Here is a 23220-nt window from a genome sequence, read left to right as displayed (position 1 = left end):
TTATTTATTTATCTGAGAGAGAGAGCACAAGTGGGCAGGGAGGGGAAGGAGGAACAGACTCCCTGCTGAGCAGAGCCCAACACAGGGCTCCATCCCAGGATCCTGGAATAATGACCCGAGCTAAAGGCAGATGCTGAACAGAGTAAGCCACCCAGGTGGCCCAATATATCGGCTTTTAAGGTTTGTTTTATATCATCTTTCTTAGGCTTTGGTATCAGTTTGTTTCATAAAATATGTTAAGCTTTTCATCTTTTGCTGTGCTATGAAACAGTTGAGGTAACATTACACTTGAATATGAAGACAATGAGGTGACAGTGAGGTGACATTACACTTAATATTTAACAATGCTCTTTTGGATAGCATTTTCGTTTCTTTCTTGGCTCTGTTTTTTAATCTCTGTTGGCATGGAGTTGTAATCCATACATTCTTTTAATTCTTTTTTCTATATTTTGGTATTCCTTTTTATTTTTCCTCCAAAAGAGCCAGCTTTGGAATTTATTTGTCAAGTCTAATATTTTTGTTTTCTAATTTATTTCTGCTTGCACTTTCATTAAAAGCTCTTTTACATTTTTCTTAGGTTTGTTTACTGCTTTTATCTTCATTTGAGTGATTGATTTATCTAATCATTAATGAAAATACAGAGTTGTATGCATTCATTGGGACAAAGGAGTGGTATTCAGAACCTTTTGCCTTTTGAAACCTGGCAGTTCTAAGATCTGGCCTCACTCCTTGACATCCTGGTTCCTAGAATTCTTTGATTCTCTGATCTCAGCCCATATCCTTGTCAACTACATGAGCCAATAAATTCTCTTGAGTTTTTGCTGGTACTATCTGCAGGATACCTTACCTGGGTGATTGACCTGTCATGAAAAAAGTTCTGTGTGCCAAAAAAAATCTATAGAACTGTTTGGTCTTAAATCTTATTTGTATTCTCTTGCTATTTGCTTTGCTTTGTTTTATATCTTTTTACTATGGGTTACTCTGCCACAATAATTTGAAAGATTTTTAATAGATTTTTAGCTCTGCAAGTGAATTATATGTTTAAGTATTACTAAACCATATTTCCTTTACCGCTTGACTCCCACTATGAAATATGAGGAAATTGACTTTTTCTAACCAACTCCACCCTCTCGTTGGTTTTATTTATTTTTCTTTTCTTTTTTTTTTTTTTTTTTTAAGATTTTATTTATTTATCAGAGAGAGAGAGGGAGAGAGCGAGCACAGGCAGACAGAATGGCAGGCAGAGGCAGAGGGAGAAGGAGGCTTCCTGCTGAGCAAGGAGCCCGATGTGGGACTCGATCCCAGGACGCTGGGATCATGACCTGAGCCGAAGGCAGCTGCTTAACCAACTGAGCCACCCAGGCATCCCCTCTCGTTGGTTTTAATGTACTGTGATATCTTCGTGATATATTCATTAAGTATATAAAGCAGAGTATATTACAGTGTACATAATGTGCCACTTATTTTTTTTTAAACCTAGGAGCTGCTTGTTTTTATTTATCTTAAACTTGAGATATAATTGACATATAACATCTTAGCTTCAAGTATATAGCATAATGATTTGGTATATGTGTTTATATTGCAAAATGATCACCATAGGAAGTCTTGTTAATATCCATCGCCACACAGTTAAAATTTTTTTCCTTGGGCACCTGGGCGGCTCAGTGGGTAAAGCCTCTGCCTTTGGTTCAGGTCATGATCTCAGGGTCCTGGGATCAAGCCCTGCATCAGGCTCTCTGCTTAGCAGGGAGCCTGCTTCCCCTCTCTCTCTGCCTGCCTCTCTGCCTACTTACGATCTTTCTCTCGGTCAAATAAATAAAATCTTAAAAAATTCTTTTTTGCCTTGTGATAACTTCCCTTACATTTTTTTCTTGTAATAAGAACTTTTAAGATCTACTCTCTTAGCAAACTTATGCTATCGTATTAAAATAAGAATATATCAATATTTGCCTGTGTGTACAAAGAGACTGGAAGCATACACATGAAATTGATGAAAGTGATTACCTGTTGACAAAAGTGGGAATAAGACTTCTCACTCTTTACTTTTTTCTGCTGTTGGATTTTTGGATCATTGCCTGTTCAAAAGAAAAAGAACATTTTTAGAAGATTCTTAAAAATAACAAAAAAAATTTACTAATACATACTTTGTTTCCCAGTAGTTGTAACATTTATATTTTGTAACCATAATTACTATGGTTATTTAGGTTTAATTCTGTGTTGTAATGGATTTAGTGCTCAGTGCCTTTTTTTTTTTTCCTCATTCTTTTCTCATTAGTTCTTTGAGTCCTATCTCAGGCTTATATTTCAGATGGATTTTTTTAAAGGTTTTATTTATTTATTTGAGAGCAGAATGAGAGAGAGCGAGAGAGCGTGTGCACAAGTGGGGTGGGGAGGGTGGAGGGGGGAGAAGAGGAGGCTCCCCACTGAGAGCAGGGCTCCTTTCCTGGACACTGGGATCATAACCTGAGCTGAAGGCAGACATTTAACTAGCTGAGCCACTCAGGCACCCCTCAGATAGGTTTTTCAGGATAAAATCTCAATAATGTATTTCCTTTGCTATATATAGAATTTTTTGCTTACAGTCTATTAGTCCCTTTAAGATGGTAGACAGTGTTCTGTTGTCTCCAGTTTCTAATGTAAAGTATCAGAAGTCAGCCTGATTTCTTTTTCCCTGTAGGTGACATGATTTTATTGCCTGGATGCTAGAAGGATTCTTTTCCTTTATACATCTGAAAATCGATTTTATTAAGTTATGTCTTGATGTCATGCCACTTGTAATAACTTTTCCTGGTATATAATGAATACTTTTTAAAAAAAGATTTTATTTATATATTTGTCAGAGAGAGAGCACAAGCAGGGGGAGCAGCAGGCAGAGCAGGCAGAGGAAGAAGCAGGCTCCCTGGGAGCCTGATGGGGGATTGGATCCCAAAACCCTGGGATCAGGACCTGAGCCGAAGGCAGACACTTAACCAACTGAGCCACCCAGGCATCCCTAATGAATACTTTTTATCTGTATATCTAGGTATTCCTTTGTTTATATTTTGTTAAACCCTATCTTTGAATAATGTGGTTTCAGGTGTTCTTATTTTTGTTCAGTTATTTATTACGTACTTGTTCTGTACCAACCACTGTACAAATCAGTGGGGATAGAATGGTGAGTAAAACAGATAGGGCCCCTATCCCTCTGCCCTCGCACACATCAGTCAGGCTTAAGGTAGATATAAGTGCATTTTGTTCATACCACTCATGGCTTATTACACTAAGATTTGTAGCTGTCATTCCCAGCTAAGCTGTGAGCTCCCCCAAACAAGCACAGTGTCTTATATACTGTTAAACAAACTGACACATGGGGAGGAGCTCAGTTAAATGGGCTGATTTTGTTGAAATGGTGCACCCATTCCTTAATTTCCTCTTAGGTTTTGCTGTCTGCCTACCCACTATGATCTGTTTATACCTTTGTTCTTAATCCTCATCCCTTACTTGTATGTAGTTACTCTTTGTCCTGTGTAATATACCATTTCTTAAAACTTTTTTTCTAACCAGTGCTCATTTTTCCAGCTACTGTATCTTTTATGTCTATGATATGTGTCTCCTTTTTCACTAATGCACCTCTAATTCCAGTGCAGGTGTTTCTAAGAACAAGAAACAATAATATTGAAAGGTGATATTTGATTTTATGCAGATTAGGGGTACTTGCTGATTTTATTCCTGCCACCTAGTGGCCAAATCGGGATTACAACATGACATAGGTGTGTCTTGGCTTTTTCAGTCTGTAGCCAGTGATTAAAAACAGTGTTTATCGGGGCACCTTAGTGGCTCAGTCATTAAGCTTCTGCCTTTGGCTCAGGTCATGATCCCAGGGTCGGGGGATCAAACCCTGCATCAGGCTCCCTGCTTACCCGGGAGTCAGCTTCTGCCTCTTCCACTGCCCCTGCTTGTATTCTCTCTCTCTCTCTCTGCCAAATAAAAAAATATTTTTTAAGAAATGTGTTTATATTATCTGAGTAATCTCAGTATTGTTCCCCTGTCATGGCTCTTTTAAAGGATCTGCATGTTGGTATATTGGGATTAAAGTCAGAAGCCATTCTTGTTCTGTAATTTTTGTCCTTAATCATGAATTTTTTGCCCTAAAAACACCATACTGATGCTTACACAAGCTAATGCTAAACATAAACCAGTTTCAGATTTAGTTTGAGAGTTATAGAGGAGTGTGTATTCATTGGCACAGTGGTAGTTCCTTAAGAAGAAATCTTTGTACATATAAAAGGTAATATTATTGACAGTAATGACTGATTACCAAAGATTACTAAATCCCACTAAAGTATAAGTAGTGTTAACAGTATCCTGAGATCTTATTCATTCAAAGGCATCATCATTTTCTGGAGAGGCATCAGCAGAGCATGTTAATTTATTATAGGAGACAGTAAACCTCAGGCATATACTATTGGGAAATGGGGTTGCTATCATAATCCTTTTTTTTTAATCAGTTGGGGAGTCAGAGAATCTTCTCTTTCAGTCTTTTCCTTAAACTAGTTTACATTTTTCTTTTCAGTGTGTTTTATAATCACAGTTCATGCCTGCTATCCTTTGAAAACAACTACTTAACCACACTGCTTGCTTGCTTGCTTGCGTTCTTCCTATCTTAGAGAGGGAGAAAGGTAAGAGAGAGAGCATGAGAAGGGGAAGGTCAGTGGAAGAAGCAACGCTCTCAGCTGAGCAGGGAGCCTAATGCAGGACCTGATCCCGGCACTCCAGGATCATGACCTGAGCTGAAGGCAGTTGCTTAACCAACTGAGCCACCCGGGCACCCTGTTTTTTATCTTAAAGACTATACATCAGAATATTTTCTGTTTTGATTTTCAAAAAAGTATCTGTTTTCTATAAAATGGCTATTGCAATTTAATTGAAAAACATATGTTGAAAACTTGTTTATCTTGCTAATGACCTTATTTAGTTCAAGCTGATATTTGCTGGAATGTGTCTTATAGTGTTCACTTTAAAACTTTTTTTATTCAATTTGGAGGGAATTAATACTAGTGTACTGGTTTGTAGGTAGAGATCTTTTTGTGTTTTCCCGATAGAAAACTTTGACCTTGCCTTTTCTTTCTAGACTCTTCAGATTGAACATTTGTGGGCATTTTAAATTAAGAAGACAGTCTCAACCAATGTCTGAATGTCCATAGCCTTTCTCATGTCTTGCAAGCCCAGTTGGTTTAATCTATTCTTTCTGTAGATTTTTAAGTTATTTTTCTGATTTTGGCAGTGTTTCCAGCCTTGCATCATGGTATTGAGACCAAAACAATGTGGTTTTGTTTTATTTTTTTCTTTACTCTTAACAACATAATGCTGTAAAGGACACAGAACCTCTGCTCTAAGCCCTGTCCTGTGAGACTGAGAAGTCAGTCAATAGAATCTTCTTTTCTTCACCTAGTTAGAGGGTAAGATATTAGAGGTGAGTGTGTTTTAAAAAATATCATTGTCTCGGGTGCCCGGGTGGCTCAGTGGATTAAGCGTCTGCTGGCTTAGGTCATAATCCCAGGGTGCTGTGATTAAGCCCTATACCAGGCTCCCTGCTTGGCTCCCTGTGCCACCCTCCTGCTTGTTTGTGCTCTCTTGCTCTCTCTGTCAAATAGAGAAAAAAAATCTTTTAAAAATGAAATTAAAAAAACAAAAAACATCATTGTTTGATATCCCTCTTTGAATATTAGGCCTGGAAATGTAATCACATTTAACCGTTTTCAAATGTATTAAAGCACTAGAGGGTTCAAAACTTCTAATCATCTGTAAAGGAGAAACTAGAAACATTTGAAACTTTCATCAGCTTTCTTTTGGAGGCATTAAAGGTTTTGAAAAAAACTTGATGTTGAAATCACTGTGGTTTTAAAAGGCTGAGTTTTTGATTGTTTAGATAATACCTTTTATCTAGGAAAGTAACCATCTTACAGGGATCCCAAATATCTAAATATGTTTGCAAAGTTAGATGATTTTGAACTTGATGCCAACCTAGCCAGCCATTTCCCAGGGGTTTATGAAGATTGATGAAAATACTTTTTTCATACTAGTAAAATATTTCCATGTAATTACAGAGGATTATATTACTGCTATTATATGCATTTTTTAAAATTCCAATTTCTTGGGGTGACTCAGTGGTTCATTCAGTTGGATGTCCGACTTTTGATTTGGGCTCAGGCTGTCATGGGTTGTGGGACTGGCCAGAGTTGGCCTCTCTGCTCAGTGGGGGAGTCTGCTTGAGATTCACTCCCTCGCCCTCTGCCCCTTCCCACCATGCATGTGCCTCCGTGAGTGCTCTCTCCCAAAATAAAGACAGTCTTTAAAATTCTGATTTCCTTTTTCTTCATTCTTTTAGATACAAAGATCAGCTAGAACATTTTGAAATTGCTTTAAAATTTTGGCTCCATTGAAGCTATAGACAATGATATAAGAAAGTCTTGTATGATGCCATTATTCCACTTTTTATCCCTTAAGGATGTCTTTTATATAGTAGTTTTGTAGCTTTGTTTTCTCCTCAGAGGAACTGACTGACATGGCCAAGAATAAATTCATTTCTTAGTGACAGAGAATAAATCAAATCAGTTTTGTCTGGGCTGAAAGTGACTTATATTTGGTCCACAGTTAATTTTGATTTATTTATAAGTCCCTTTGAATAAATAAAAATGTTTATTCCTAATGGAAAAGATTCTTTAGATTAAAGTGAAAGGGGACACAGGAAAGTGATTGTAAATCAGAATATTATTTTTTACTTTGTTGAGAACCTTTCGTGAGGCCTGCAAAGTCAAAACTACTTTTATAATAATAAAATTTGCCTGTTGCGCTCTCATTCACAAGTCGAGTTTTCCAGAGATTACACAATAAGTAATGATGTCACCACTGTGACTGCTGATAGAACATGTGCTTTATATTCTTGTGTTTTAAAAATTTCTGAGTTTTAACTTATAATATAGTAAATAGCAATAGACATAACCCACATTGTAAAAGTGCAATCATTTTTAAGAGTTAGAAGGAGTCCTGAGAACAGAACGTTTGTGAAGCACTTTTCTGTGGCATAAATTTGTAGGCTTGCCCCTTATCATTTCCTGTGTATTGTATGTTTTTTGTCTGTTGAGTGTGTTTTGGGTATTTTTTAGGAACCGAAGGTATTCTCTTTATGCTCTCTCAGGGAATAGAAGGTGAGTTTTAGTTGTGGGTCGCAATTCAGGAGTTTGGCTCTAAATAGTTCTTGCATAAAGGTAGAAAGCTAGATATAGAGGAGAGAAGAACTTTCTTCTGACAGTACGGGCCACAATGACTGTCTTGTGATATGATGTGCTGTCATCACTGGAGGGGCTCAGGCATAGATTAGACAACTATTGAGACTTATTTTAAAGCAAATTAATAGTGTTCTGGTAGGTAACTGTACTAAAAGGGATCTAATCATGTAAAGCCCCTTTACAGGACACTTAAAATCTTGCAGTTTTAGGGCTGAAACCACTTAGGCTGCCTGTGAATTCTGACACTAACAAATTGTGTGGAATTCTTGTTAGTTGGCATTGCTCAGTTAAGTTTTTTCCAGTTAAGTCTTTTGAAAAATTAAATTACAAAAATGGGCCTTTCAGTTTGTTAATTCTGTCTATTTCTCCCATATAAAATGTGGCATATTTAATCATCTTGCTTACCTTTCTTTAATGTGTTTTGTTTCAGTTGGTCGCATTATGTTTCAGCTCTTCTCAGACATATGTCCAAAAACATGCAAAAACTTCCTTTGCCTATGCTCAGGTAAATGAATTATTAAATTATTTCCAATGAGAAGTTGTGGCTTATAGTTTTATCTTGCTTCTCAGAGTAGATATTTTCTGTAAAAAGTGGCCGTAAAATGAATTTTTAGGGCATTAAAAATGCTATTTTCACTGATAAGAAATCAGGGAAGCATAAAGATAGAGACGACAAAGAAGTGGCCTCAAAAGTAAAAAAAGAAAGTACCTCTGTGTGTAACAGTCATCTGTAAACATTGTAGTTCATAAATTCTAAATTTCAGTGTTTTGAACAAATTTACCATTCCAGATTCACAAGACTTCTAGTATTAGAAGGTAGACAAAACATAATATGGCTGTTCTTCGTTATATTTAATTGGATTTATATTTTTTAAAGTAGAAAAAATAAAAACATGTATAATGTTATTTTAAAATAGCATTAAATTTTTAAATCCTTGCTTGGATACACTTAAATACATATATGCTTTGCACCAATTCCTTGATTGCCCTCTTTTACTGGAATAATAACTATTTCTAATCCCTGTTGGCATGTAGAGTCTCTGCCACACAATTTAACATTTATATGCTGCTTGATATTTATTTTATTTTGTGTGTCATTTCCTCGTTGCCTCATACTTTGTATCTCTTACAGTGCCAACATGTATGGGAGGGACTTCACAAAGGACTAATTGGATGGTTCTTTCCTTGGAAAGATGTTTATAGCTAAATTTCACTTCTTTTTTTTTTCCCCAGGAGAGAAAGGCCTTGGAAAAACAACTGGGAAGAAGTTATGTTACAAAGGTTCTACATTCCATCGTGTGGTTAAAAACTTCATGATTCAGGGTGGGGACTTCAGTGAAGGTAGAGCTAAAGTTATGCTTTTAAATAACCATCCATCAGTTTCTTAAGCTATTATACTGTTATAAGTGTTGTGTCACAGTGTGATGTAAATATTAAGTGGTCACTGAGTAGATGTGTAGAGCAACAATGTATGAAAAGCAAAATACTAAGCCATTTTATTTTTATATACTTTTAATAATAATAATATAAACAGTTGGTGAATTCCCTTACAATGAACGCCAAGTACTTGTGGATTATTTTTATTCTTCCTGAATTTTGTTGGTGTGATTACTTTTTGAAATAAATGGGTTATAGAGATAATTTTTAATAGTGTTTATTATAATAGGAGTGGTCTCTTTTTTGGACTTTTATTTTCAAGATGAGGTTAACTGAAGATTTGTAGAATTTATTATAGCAGTCACAAGGTGTTAGCTTCTTCAGCAAATTGAAAGCATAAAAATAATTTAAATGTATTAAAGTATTTTTAATTTTCATTGTAATTTAATGTAGCTCATTATTTGCAGGTAATGGAAAAGGTGGAGAATCAATTTATGGTGGATATTTTAAAGGTAAGGCTTAATATTTTATGGTCCTTTGTTTCAGTTCTGATATTAAAGCAAATTTGATCATGTACTTTTAATGAGGAGAGGTTTACTTATAGTTCACTTTTTGCATGAAACTAATGCTGCATGAAAATACTTTATTTGCATGAACTTGGGGATAAATTATATTGTAATATGTAACTTGTAATTGACAAGATTAATTAAGGCTAACTTTATGGTTAAACATGACTTTCAGCATGGAGGTTAGGCAACTATATACATGAAAACTCCTATCTTCCTGCCTAAAACTGTCAACATATTCTTTTGTTTATAGAGAATGTGGTCTTTTGCAAAATGAAAAGGTAAGAGAACAAAGCTCAGTAACACAAACTCCAATTCTGTTCCCTTGCACCCTTCCTAATAAATTTATGGAGAGCCTGGGTTAGGTTGTGGCTGGATTTCTTTAATTGCTTGAAGACTTGGAAAATTCTGTATACTGTTTCATACATGCATCTGTATCTTTTTTCTTTTCGCAATGGGTTATTAGTTCTACATCAGGGAAAAAAATTCTAGTTGTATTTTTCCCCCCTAAACCAAACAATTTCTTTTAATAAAAGTTGGCATTTCCTACCTTCTCAAAGGTTTGTATGTTTTCTTTTGTATACTAGAACTATATGATTGTGTTTTATTCCTACAGTAGTAATATTTGCATTAAGTCTAACTATTGCACTTGCCCCAAAAAGCCTTAGAAAAGTCAGTTGCAGAGATTTAAAATGGGATCCAATCTTACTAGATTTTAATGCCATGATAGCTTCAGTGTTATAATAGTCTTTTATATTTCTTTTGGGGGAAAATGGATTACTACTCTTTTTCAGAAGCCTGTTCCCAAGGTAATCATTTTTTAAAGTTTTCTATGTTTCTGTTTGTTCTAAAGAAAAATTTGTTTGTATGAATGTTACAAGGAAATTTAAATTAGTTTTGAAGATATTTCTGCTGGAATTAAAATCATCTTTGAGTGATCTTTGTAACAGTTTTTCCTTTGAACCAGTAAGAAGAAGGTTCATTAGCTGGTTCTATACGCTTATAGCAATTGGAAGCTAATGTTGTAGGCCACTTTAATGTGGTGGTTCCCTGTGGCAGATACTTGTGTATCTTAAAATTATATTTTGCCCTTTAAGTTTTTGTTTTTATGGGACTTTCCTCCTTAGATAATTTTTGATCCTATCTATTAGGAGTCTGTATACTTGATTTAATTTACATACAACCTTAAACTTAATTTATGTAACTTTTAATTTTTTGCTCTCATAGTCTAGCTTCAATACAGTTGAATAATAAGTTTACCATATAGAAATAGGCACATAAGATTATTAAACTTCTCCCATATATAGTGTGTTAAGCAAGATAATTGGAAAGTTGAAGAAAATGAGCTTTACTGGAGAGATTTTTCTAAAATCTCTTTACTGGTTTTCTATGAAAGTTAATAGTTTACATTATCATTTAGCAAAAGTATGTTACTATTAAAAGTGACTGTTCTAAGGCTGTTTGTATAAAACATTAAATGTATATTCTTTTCCTCAAGGCTTTAAGTAGTATTTTTGATCTTTTTATGCTTTTGTATTTGATTAGTTAAAAAAATTTTTTTCTAAATATTCAGACAAGTATCTATACTGACCAGAAGAGGAATTTCATCCTTTGTTTTCTATTTATTACTGTGAACATTAATTACACTTTAAAAGTGTCTTATAATTGGAGACTGACAAATTTGTGTTTTCTTCAAACAGATGAAAACTTTATTCTCAAACATGACAGAGCGTTCCTTTTGTCAATGGCAAATCGAGGGAAACATACCAATGGTTCCCAGTTTTTCATGTGAGTAGGCATAATTCAGAGATGAGCTTTTCTTAAACAGAGAAGCGCTGTTCATGAGAAAGATGGTATAGTTAAACCAAGTTTAAATGCTAGAATTCTGTCAAATTGGACTTTGTTATTAATTTCTAACATTGCAGAAACTGGTCAGCTCTAACAGCCGCCTCAGCATTCAGCATATATCCCCCATTTGAAGGATGGTACTTAAAAGATGTGACTTGAAGATGAATCTTAATTTCAAAGTATGTTGTCATCTTAAGAAAAGAAATTGGCTTTGACTTAAGAAGTTTGGAGGGTCAATTTACCAAAACTAGATTGGAACATTAACTGTTGCTCAGCATTTATTTTTTTTTTTTTTTTAAAGATTTTATTTATTTTATTTGACAGAGAGAAATCACAAGCAGGCAGAGAGGCAGGCAGAGAGAGAGAGGAGGAAGCAGGCTCCCCGCTGAGCAGAGAGCCCGATGTGGGACTCGATCCCAGGACCCTGAGATCATGACCTGAGCCGAAGGCAGTGGCTTAACCCACTGAGCCACCCAGGCGCCCCATTGATCAGCATTTAAAAATTGTTCATAAACTAGGACTAGATGTGCCCTTGGCCTGGAGAACACTTGTTTTGAGTAAACCATGGTGTGGTTGCTTTTTCTCTTATTGTTGTTCTTTGAGCTAATTTGAGAGAGGTACCATTATTTTCTGATACTGTACAGAGATAAGTAACTTGGTTGTTGCATCAGCATTGTAAAAAAAAACTTAAATCTTTTGTGATTTCTATGGTTAATTGAATTAACCCAGTATTGCTATCATTTCCACCAAAGTTTATGAGATTATTACTCAGGAAACTTCAGAATGCTGTATTTGCTTTTTTTTTAAAAAAAAAACAAGCACCTTTTCATGTATATACAGGCACATCCAAAACCTTACTTGGCATACTTTTAGTTACATTCTTTTTTTTTTTTTTTTTTTTTTTTTTTTTAAGATTTTATTTATCTATTTGACACAGAGAGATCACAGGTAGGCACAGAGGCAGGCAGAGAGGCAGGGGGAAGCAGGCTCCCTGCTAAGCAGGGAGCCTGATTCGAGGATTGATCCCAGATGACCTGAGCTGAAGGCAGAGGCTTAATAACCCTCTGAGCCACCCAGGTTCCCCTTTTTAGTTACATTCTTATCTAAAGCTACTGTAAAACCAATTTTTATTATAATCCCAGGATTTAAAATAGGAAAGATAATTGGCTAGCATGAAGATTTAATGCTTTTGATTGGAAGTAAATCTCCATAGTTGTACTGTATATGTTGGAGAAATATTTTATTGATGGTTTTCCAGAAAAAGTTCTTGTCATCTTTCTGAATGGACAAATATGAATGGCGCTTCCCTGTCGTTAATGGAGTAAATTATTCATGTAAAATAAATCTCACATTTTAAATTTATCTGCAAAATAGATTTCCAACATGATCTGATAAAGTTCAGATAAGGGGCATTCTGTTCATAAGAATGTCCTAAAAATGGAAAGCTGATGGAAGATGACAGTGCCTGGAGCTGTGTAGGAAAAGGAAAGACCAAAAACATTTGTTCCTAGATTTGTTTTGATCCCATAGAGCAGTAATTATTAATACTTCTCTACTAGAGTATTTTTTTCTTTCCTTAACCTTTTTAAAGGCCAAAAAAAAAAAAAAATAGTGGGAGATGTTTTGAAAAACTTTTTTTATAGTAATTTAATATAAAGCTATTTACTCTTTGAGGTTTCCCATTTCCATTTTTAAGCTTATCTGAACTGCGAACATGATAAACTAATGAAATTCATTGGTCAAGAAGCTACCATCTGAGGGCTCTAAAGTTTCTTTTAGATTTCCTTTTTTTAAATACGAGTACATTGAATTTATCAGGTAGCAGCAGCTTCTTTCCATTGTTACATACCAGTTAGCTTGTTTAATCAAATGTTAAGAGTAAAATCCAGTGCAGGTACATACATTAATTAATATCCAGTGTATGATGAAATTCTCCCTTCAGAAAAGTACTTGCCTAAGTCTTTTGTAGAAATGCTTAGTATCAAACAAAATTGCGGCCATTGCTATTTCTACATAGTTTAATTTTACTTTGGACTGCTGTTCCTGGCAAGGAGTGCCAAATGAAAATTTTAGCATCTGTGAATTAGGATTAAAAGTTTTAAGCTTGTTTTCATAATTAACTGTAGATGGCACTAAAATCACTGTGAACTTGTGTTGAAATAAAATTTCCTACTTTTAGTTTGAAATTTACTTCTAGAAATGAGTTTGTAGTTAAAAATCTTAAAAGTAATAGTGTTTTTGTACATACAAAAAAAATCCTTTTTTTTCTCTTATTTTTTAAAAGAGCTTTTTGTAGCATGTCCTTTTTTTAATGCTAGCTCAAAGTACTGGTTCCCCACGGTTGAAGGATAAAATAAAGCTAGCAATCACCTTTCTAAACAAAATACTTCCTTGCTTTTTTTTTTTTTTTAAAGATTTTATTTATTTATTTGACCGACAGAGATCACAGGTAGGCAAAGAGGCAGGCAGAGAGAGAGGAAGGGAAGCAGGCTCCCTGCCGAGCAGAGAGCCCAGTGTGGGGCTTGATCCCAGGACTCTGGGATCACGACCTGAGCCAAAGGCGGAGGCTTTAAACCACTGAGCCACCCAAGCACCCCACTTCCTTGCTTTTATAATAAGGGAAAATGGAAATGATGATGGCCCATAAAAAGAAAGTCTTTGAAAATCTCTGTCTTGCAAGCCCAGATCATTTTGGAGCTGAAGTATGAAAAAGTATAATGTACTGTCTCCAGGTTTTGTCTGTCATCCCAGCTAAGCATTCTAAAAGCTGGGCCTACAAGGGCCGCCAAAGGGTGGTGGTGCACTTCCCCTCTCACCACAGCCCTTGCTGGGGTGCCTCAAACATCTCTTCTGCATTCCAGACAGGAAAGGGTAGTGTGAGAATGGGTGGTAAAACACCAACAACTGCCTTTATATTTCTAGTTTTATAGGCTTAACAAGGACTTTTAATACAACCTTGGCAAAATCATATTTGTATTTCATATTCTAAATAAACTACCTTGTAATTCCTAAGGAGGAAATTTGATGTCATAGTATATATGAAAATATTCCTCAAAGATTCTTGTGCTTCATTCAGTAACTAATGAAGTAATGTCTTCATTACTGACACATTTAAAACCTCCCCTTCCTAAAGCATGCATCATTTTTATTAAATGTAATTGTGCATATATTGCTTTCTTTGGTTGAAACAATTTATGTATATGGTAAAAACCAGATTTGCTTCTATAAAGCTATTCATGATTTCTGCAGTAACTGCTTTTATCTGCTATTTTAATCATGATGATTTTGCTTTGGGGGGGCCTACTATTTTTTTTGAAATAGTACTGCTCAAGAAACGTGGAGGTAGTGATAGACGGCACTGTCCCCATATATAACTGAGGAAATAATGGTTTGTTCATGTTGAGGTATTTCTGAAAGAATTGAAAGACCTAGAACCAAAGTAGTAACCAAGTCAACTTGGTATTTAGTGATTTTGTTCCTTTTATTATTTGTTGAAACCAAACACTAGGAAGAAACTGTAATAAAAGCTATAGAATTATGAGGTCTTAGAGTGGAAAAGGATTTCAAGATCATCTTGTCCAACCTTTTCCTTGTATGAATAATGCTAGGATAAAATGACACCTGAAAACATTTTTCTTTTCCTTTGGCTGTTAGTAATGACATTGTGTTAATTCTGTAATTTTCATTGTTTTTCTATACATTCATTGAAAAGATAAAGAAGGTATTGCATGAAGGAGTCATTAAAATGACTAGGTGGTTTATAGCTTTGTATAAATAACTATCACTTGGGTTAGAGCTACTGTTCTGGCTATCAGGAGACCTTGGTTCTAGTTCTATTGGCTATTTACCTTGAGTTAGTTTTGTCTTTCCTTTTTGGCTTATGAATTATCTATCCCATTCTTAAAGTAAACATTTGGATATGAAAATGTGGACATAAAAGGAAGAAGGTGTTTTGTAGGTTGATCCTCAGTTTCTGAATATGTGGAATGATTTGTGTGCAAACATCATTTTGCTTAAAGGAAAATAGTTGTAATTGCCTAATTTCCATCAGTCTGAAAGGTGCTGCAAAGAAGCTTCAGGCTCATTTGCCTAAATTAGGCAGCAGTCTTCATCAGCTGCAAACAGAACATTGACGTGGTGGTTACATTTGTCTTCCTTCACTTGGTCTGTGCAACCTTATGTACAGCCATGGAGTAGAAAGACCTGCAGAGCTTTGGTGAACAGTCTCTGTTTTTGGCCACTGTCAGTGGTCATGATAATCATAAAAATTTAAGAAAAAAAAATAATGCAGAAAAGTCAAACTTTAAGCAAAAAGTGTTAACAGGTATAAATAGGATTATAGGAGGAAAATATAAAGTAGTTCCAGGATATGTTCTCACCAGACTTGGGAATGGCTGCTTTCCTGAGTGGGAGAGAAGTGCTGATTGTTTCAGAGCAGAGCAAGGGGAGGTGAAGAGTGGTTTTGGGTTAAGGGGTTTATAAAGCTATGTTGCGATTTGGGGTAGCAAAAGTAAATTTGGGCAGAAATGCTTTTTCCTTCCACATACTCATGAATCTGTATGAGAATAAATGCTAGTAAGTGTCAGTAACCTGGGAGGTTCTAGTTTTTCTTTCTTTTGGCCAGCGGTGGGGGGGGTGTAGTATCTATATGTGTACATTGCAAGATTTTTCATCAACAAGATGTTGGTGAAACTTAACCATAAACCAAATTCTCTGAGTTTCAAGTGTCATCTGTAACATCCAGTCTTAAAATCACTTAGTGTTTTGTGACATATGTATTAGCAACCTGGAAGGAGTTTTGTATCTAGTAGTGTTTGATGTGTATTACATATTATGTTAACATTAGTGCTGAATTTTTGGTGACTTTTGGAACATACAGGGAGAGCTCTGTAACATGGCTTGGTTAGTTTCCATGGCCCTTACACAAGCTGTGTGTCTCTATATCATTTGGTGCCTCTTCATGATGATGTATAGTGTCAGGAGTTAAAGGAAAAAATTGCATGTTCAAAGCTACATTAGACAGAAATCGGTTATCTTTACGTTCATACTATTTTACACCTGGAGTCACTTTTTTTTTTTTTACAACATTCTTTGAAAACACCATATTATTTGAAATGTTGTATTCTTTTTGGCAGTAATTCATGTATCAATCCTTTATAAGAAATTAAAGCTTGTTTTTAAGTATTTCAAGATTCAATAGTCTGAAACCTTTGTAAAGAATTTTATCCACTATATATGACATGGATTTTGGTCTGAGTATAACAGATATGTTTAAAGTATAATAAAGTTGTTTAGACTGTGTATTTTTTTTTTTTAAAGATTTTTATTTATTTATTTGATAGAGATCACAAGTAGGGAGAAGGCAAGCAGAGAGAGAGGGGGAAGCAGGCTCCCTGCTGAGCAGAGAGCCTGATGTGGGGCTCGATCCCAGAACCCTCAGATCATGACCTGAGCTGAAGGCAGAGGCTTAAACCACTGAGCCACCCAGGCGCCCCTAGACTGTGTATTTTTTTTAAATTTTTTTACAATGGGGAAAATCAGAGATTAGGCAAGTATCGTGGCCAAAATTTGACAGAATACTTCTATACTTTCATCTCTCTTGCCTTTTTATCCTTTGAGAAGATCCTTAAAATTCTAGTTATGCATTATTATTACTATTATTATTTTCGGGGACTTAACAACCAAAGAAGTGTTGAACAGAAACTATAGTCCAAACTTTGCTCACTTATTCCTCATAGTGGTCTGTTGTGTTTGATGAAAAGATTTCAGATGTAGAAACATGAAAGATTTTTAACTATTTGAAGTGAATTACTAAAAAAAGAAGAGAAAGTTCCCTGAAATGTTGTTTTGAATTATCTTAACTCTGTCCTTTTCATTGAAATTTTTGCTTTCCATTGGTAGTAACTCCTCCTGGGAATTCAGATTTTTATATTCATGTATGTACTTGGGATACATTACTCTCTTGTTGAGAAAGATGTTTGTTTACTTAACTAGTTTGTAGGATTTGCAAAGCGAAATATACTGTTTGGTTCCTCACACTCTAGTGTTAACAGTATTAAGGCTCTGAGCAGATTCCCATTTTTACCACAGTGTTTTTCTTAAGCATAGTTTGTCTCTACATACATATCCTATGTGAAAGAAAATTTAGAGCCCTCCATTTTAAAAAAAGCTTTCTTGCTTTGCATAAAACTTGAAAATATTTAATTTCAAAGTTATATTGATATTAAAACATAGATTCAGTCTTGTCTTAAAAGTGTATTACAATTTATTTCTTGCCATTTTTGTGTAAAATTTACAGAAAGAGTGTTACATCGTGCGCTCCAAAGGTAATGTCTCATTACTCTAAGGCTCTCTTTTTCTTTCTTTGCTTTTATCTCTTTAATCCTATTGTTATGTGCATTGAACCATTTTAAGCAAAACTTTCTGTTTGATTTATGGCAGCAGTACATAAACAAGTGTGTTTTATTGTTTGTAGTTAAATTGTTCGTAGTTAATCCTGGGAAGTATATTTTCATTTCAGTGGCTTGTTGCCACCATGTTTCCACACTTCTTCTGGGGGAGGGCAGGGAAGAGGGTATATTGTATATAATGGTATAGATTTCATTTCGGTACAGAACTATTAATTTCTGTATAAGGCCAAAAGCTTCTTTGGTAATGGTATAATAATGTAGATTGTTTTTTGGAGTAACAGTGACACTTTTCAATTTCTAGGATTTACAAACTTTAAATGAATCCTTATGCATGTATTTTTAAAGTTCATTCAGGGGCGGAGGAAACTGGAAAATCAGTGTCTAAGTGACAGGAGAAAATGGAAATGTGAAAATATTGAAAGCTTTTATGATTTGAAATGTTTTATGGTTCTTTCTCCTTCAGGCATGTTTTCATAAGCCTGTATAAATTTACATATTGATGGTAGTCTTTGGCCTTAAGGTCTGAACTTACTTGAGTGTCAGCCCTGCATGGGTCTTTAAAACTGCATAGTTTTGAAAGATCAGTGCAATTAAGATTTGGTGGGATGGGATCTCTTTGTTCAGTTGAGTAGGACTGAATAGCTTGGACCAGGAATATCATTTCTCTCTGCCCATTTGGCAGTGTCCTCTCTTTATCCATGTCTGGTGTCAGCCTAGGGCCAGTATGCCTGCTTTACACTGTTATTTCGGCTCCTGGAATGTAGGCTGAGAACCCGGAGGGGCTTCTTTGTTAAGATACTTCCAGTATTCCTTTTTTTTTTTAAAGATTATTTCTTTCTTTATTTATTTAACAGAGAGATCACAAGTAGGCAGAGAGGGAGGCAGAAGCAGGCTCCCTGCTGAGCAGAGAGCCCCATGCAGGGCTCAATCCCAGGACTCTGAGAACAGGACCCAAGCAGAAGGCAGAGGCTTAACTCTCTGAGCCACCCAGGTGCCTCTACTTTCAGTATTCTTAATATGCAATCCAGCCCGATATAAGTGCACATTTGTATGTCTGCCTCCTGAATTGCGGATGCGAGTGATGGATTTAATTATTCATACCACTCCAGGCACAGCAGGCCCCCTGAAGTTTGTCCCTGAAATTATTGTTGTCTTCATTTGTTTTCCCCACTGTTGCAGTAAAAGACCCAAGTTTTTTTGTCTTCAGTTGTCATTCGAATTCAAAACAAAACTGGAATCTGTCATAAAGGTAGCGATTCCATCTCAGACTGAGTCTCAAGTGGTACGTTGCTACCTCACTGCATTAACTAGAGTGTTTTCATCTTCCCATTTGCTCCAGAGTTTTGCCATAAGGTGGTTTTTACAGGACTCCTTGGTTAGCCGCTGTGGCAAATTGAATTGGGTTCTGTGTGTTTTAGAAAAATCTGTGGGCTTTTCCTCCAAAAATCTGAGAGTTGTGAGAAAAAGCAACAAGGAAGAAGGAGGAATATGCCTTAATCAATAAACCACTCCTTGTTTTCACTGCTACATATTTGAAATCTGTCCCTTAATATTGTAGGACATTTACCTTTACCGATTTTACCTCTTAGACCTTTCATACAGTGGAATCACTGTCTAGCATATGTACTAATTTCTTCCTATCATAAGTGTGCTTTGGTAAAGTTTTCTATATATGGGAAGTACATTTCCATCTTAAAGTTATTATACAGAGTAGTTTCTGGAAGCTAGTTTAATTATTTAAGCATTAGTTCCTTTCCTCACCTGCTTGCCAGATTTTTTTTTTCTTCTGCCTGTTTTTTTCTCATTTTTACTATTTTATTGGCTTGAATTACAACTTCTCAGTCTTCTAAGAAGAATTTGAGACTTTGTGGTTTTAAAACTCAAGATCGCTTTTAAAATTCTGGAACTTCTTAAATTGATGTTTTTTAAAATAAAATTTCTGTTCTGCTTTTACACAACTGAATATTTTTAACGTAAGTACAAATGCTACCATTCCTTGTAGAATAATGATTTTTAACATTGTTGTGAAGATTAAAATTGTGTTTTGTTGAATTACATGTCTTAGAATTGCCTTAAAATGAATATAAAAATTGATATGGGAGCTCCTAGCACAATTGACTGCTTTAAACATGGCCTGATAATCCAGTGTCCTTTCTCAAATTCTGCTATAAGATTTTTGTGGATATACTTCTGAGTCTAGTTATCTGCTTTTGAATTTTTTCACTGCAATTCACATAGTGTGAAGATTTGTGAAAATGCTATGGGAAACAACCAGTTTTGGTTCAAAATGTTTTAACCAAATGTATCCTGTAGGCTTCTTAAAAGTGACTATCTGCCAGTTGGTGATTGTAGAAGAAGCAGGTTGGGCATTTTTGGGCCAGAGAAATGCAGTGTCTATAAGGTTATCTCTCATTACTTACTTGCTGTTAGAAGTGTTGACAAAGGGAAGGTTCGCTCCCTAGTGCCTTTTCAGGGTCGCTCTGAGTGGCAGAGCTTCACCTTAGGTGGGAGTGGCAGGAAGTTCTGAAAACAGGACTTCTGTGGCCTACCTCCATCTGCCTACCTAAAAGATGCAGACTGACTCAGTATGAGAAATAACAAATAGGAGAACTCATTTAAGTGTGGGGTGCAGGTATCAATCACGCTTTTCTTTCCTTAGGACAAACAATAGTGTTTTTTATTCTAGTTATTTTGATAAATTTTGAGTTTGTTTTGGATTCGGGAATAACTTTAATTTTAATGTATTTTTATGCTATTTCCAAGTTGTTTCATACATACATATAAGAATAGTCTTCATATTGGAGAAATAAATACGACTTTGTAATTTGTTATAATCTTGAGTGATTTTTTTTACCAGTAAAATGGCTACTATTGCTGCTTGAAAGGTTTTTCAGTTTGAAGTTTACCACATTTAACTTTTTCCCTATCTTTTTATCTTTACCTTTTTGTTCTCTACATGCTGTGCTTTAAACCCTTCTGCTCTGTTCACCTGAACACCTGGTTTTTGCCATCTTCTTTGTGTTGATGTTTATTACACAGTACCACAAAACCTGCTCCACACCTGGATGGGTAAGAGTGACATTTCACTACCTTGGGGAGTTGTTTGGGTGGCCAGTGCAATACAGGTTGAATCATGGATAAACCACAAGGGGGCGCTCTTGATCTCGGTTAATCTCAAAGCCAAGCCCCTCCTTAAGGATCCCAGTTTAGTCAGTCTTGAGACCTCATAGCTATTGTGTCACTGAGTGGGGTCTTTATCTGGGCTTATGGATAGACCTCCTAGTCATGAATTTAGTGACCCTGTAGCAAGAGTATCAAGGGCAGTCTGTTCTCAGACTCTACCATAAAATAGGTAAAGGATATTGTTTTAGGCAGAAAACTGAGTCCCAATTTGAGTAATTTTTGTTGTTTGTTCCTTTTATGAAGCACATTTCAAGTTCTACTTACCTTCCAGTTGTTTCATTCATCAAACACTTTATTTTATATTGAGGTCTGTAGACCAGTCATTTATAACAGTTGTGAATACTGCTTATGGCTTGTCAGCAAACCAGTTCTTTCTCGAATTTGTATTATAACAGGGTTCATGTCGTCTTTGGATTAGTTATTTCTGGTTTTGAAGTAATTGAACAGATTGAAAATCTGAAAACAGATGCTGCAAGCAGACCTTATGCAGATGTGCGAGTTATTGATTGTGGAGTGCTTGCCACAAAATCAACAAAAGATGGTAAGGGTTTTGGGGTAGTGGGGGGAGCTAGGATATCAGTAAAACGTGTTGAAGACTATAACTTAAACATACCTCTTGGATTTTGGTAGTGGAGGAAACTATACAAGTTGTATAGCAATAGCCTGATGCTTCTGTGTCATACCTTCTACCCAGCCATGCACAAATCTTACCAAATCTCCCTTTTTTTTACTTCCCCCTGCTATCAGCCTTGTTCCAGACCTGGATGATTGTAGTAACCTCATACCTGCTCGTTTACCTCTGTTCTTTTCTATAATCTTTTCTCAGCAGTAGTAAATTCCTACTGGTCTCCTTGCTTGTACTCTTGATCTTCTGCAACCAGAGTGATCTTCTCCAGGGGCGCCCTTCTCAGTCAGCCAAAGCTAACGGCTTTACTTGGTCTGTAAGGCAGTCTGCTCTCTGCAGTTTTCTTTCACCTCTTCCCCCTCATTCATTGTCTTCCCAGCCATGTTGACCATGTTTGACCCTGCCAAACACACAGGGACCTTTGTGTTGCCTGTCCCCTCTTTCTGTAGCACTCTCCATCCAGATATCTACCTGACCCCTTAGCTCATTTCCTTCAGGTCTCTGTTGGAATGTAATTTTCTTTTCTTTATTTCTTTAAGATTTTATTTACTTATTTGACAGAGATCACAAGTAGGCAGAGAGGTAGGCAGAGAGAGGGGGAGAAGCAGGCTCCCTGCTGAGCGGAGAGCCCAATACGGGGCTTGATCCCAGGACCCTGAGATCATGACCTGAGCCAAAGGCAGAGGCTTAACCTACTGAGCCACCCAGCCAGCCCCGAATATAATTTTCAGTTACCCCCTGACTCTACCTATTCCCTTTACCCTGCTTTTTTTGGTGTTTCTGTCCTAGCACTTACCATTTGTCATATTATGCACTTACTTATTTTCTTACCTGATCCAGCTAGAATATAGGCCTCACGAGGGCAAGGGCTTTGTTACTTTACAATCTCAACAGCACATTGTATTATCAACGTGAAGAAAAATGTATTAAATTTTGTCTTCAGTTTTCTGTTGATAAAGCGTGCTTTACTGTACTAGGTAGTCACATGTTTTACTCTGAAAAGTAAGCACTGAAATGCAGTACTAATAGTCGTGTTAATATTTCTTAAAAGTTTTTGAGAAAAAAAGGAAGAAACCAACTCATTCAGAAGATTCGGATTCCTCTTCCAATTCCTCTTCATCTTCAGAATCTTCTTCAGAAAGTGAAATTGAACATGAGAGAAGCAGAAGAAGGAAACATAAGAGGCGGCCAAAAGTTAAACATTCTAAAAAGAGACGAAAGGAAGCAAGCAGTTCAGAAGAACCAAGGACTAAACACATTATGAGCCCAAAAGGGTAAGTGTGAAACACCAGGGGAATCTTAAGCTAAAAAAAAAAAAAAAAAAAAAACACACACACACACACACACACCCCAATGGGGAAAGCATGTGCAGCTGTGTAAACTTAGCTTTTTAACCTGTTGCTAATAAAGGTTAATATTTTTTAAACTTTAATTTGAAATTTGACTATTCTAGGGGTAGCACAGACATTCCATATCAAAGATCTATGTGTTTGCAGGTTCTCTACATGCTGTGCTTTAAAAAGAAAAAAGTTAGGATCGTTTGACAATTTGATAGCAGAATTTTAGTACTGTGTTCATGCTTTATATGTTCTCTTTGTGAAAACTGTACAAACCTTTTGAGTGAGATATGTAATTATTAAATTTATTTTATTGCTATTAATATTATGTAATATTATTTAATATTATTGTGAAATGCAAACATTTTAATTGGTGACATGCTTTATTCTCTCCAAGTCACTCCGAGAGGAGTTATACCAATGAAAAAAGGTCAGTTGATTCAAATGCTAAAAGGGAGAAGCCTGTGGTCCGCCCAGAGGAGATTCCTCCAGTTCCTGAGAACCGATTTTTACTGAGAAGAGACATGCCTCTTGTCACGGTGGAACCTGAACCGTAAGTAGGGTGATTAACCACGGTGTTTTCATTCTGTGAATGATAATTCCATC

At 35.9% G+C, this 23220-nt stretch overlaps 1 protein-coding gene across 1 annotated transcript in view; it reads left to right on the top strand.

Annotated features, from left to right (window-relative positions):
* Nucleotides 1–23220, top strand: part of NKTR (natural killer cell triggering receptor) — a 57577-nt gene that overhangs the window by 15500 nt on the left and 18857 nt on the right. The window contains 8 exon segments of the mRNA XM_004754254.3: nucleotides 7699–7773; nucleotides 8502–8609; nucleotides 9113–9157; nucleotides 10912–10999; nucleotides 20509–20538; nucleotides 21048–21193; nucleotides 22329–22551; nucleotides 23012–23167. Coding sequence (XP_004754311.2) covers nucleotides 7699–7773; nucleotides 8502–8609; nucleotides 9113–9157; nucleotides 10912–10999; nucleotides 20509–20538; nucleotides 21048–21193; nucleotides 22329–22551; nucleotides 23012–23167 — 871 coding nt within the window.

This window comes from Mustela putorius, unplaced genomic scaffold (assembly GCF_011764305.1).
Source record: "Mustela putorius furo isolate JIRA1106 unplaced genomic scaffold, ASM1176430v1.1 tig00003834_pilon_pilon_pilon, whole genome shotgun sequence".
NCBI lineage: Eukaryota > Metazoa > Chordata > Mammalia > Carnivora > Mustelidae > Mustela > Mustela putorius.
This window is presented reverse-complemented; position numbering and strand designations above follow the sequence as displayed.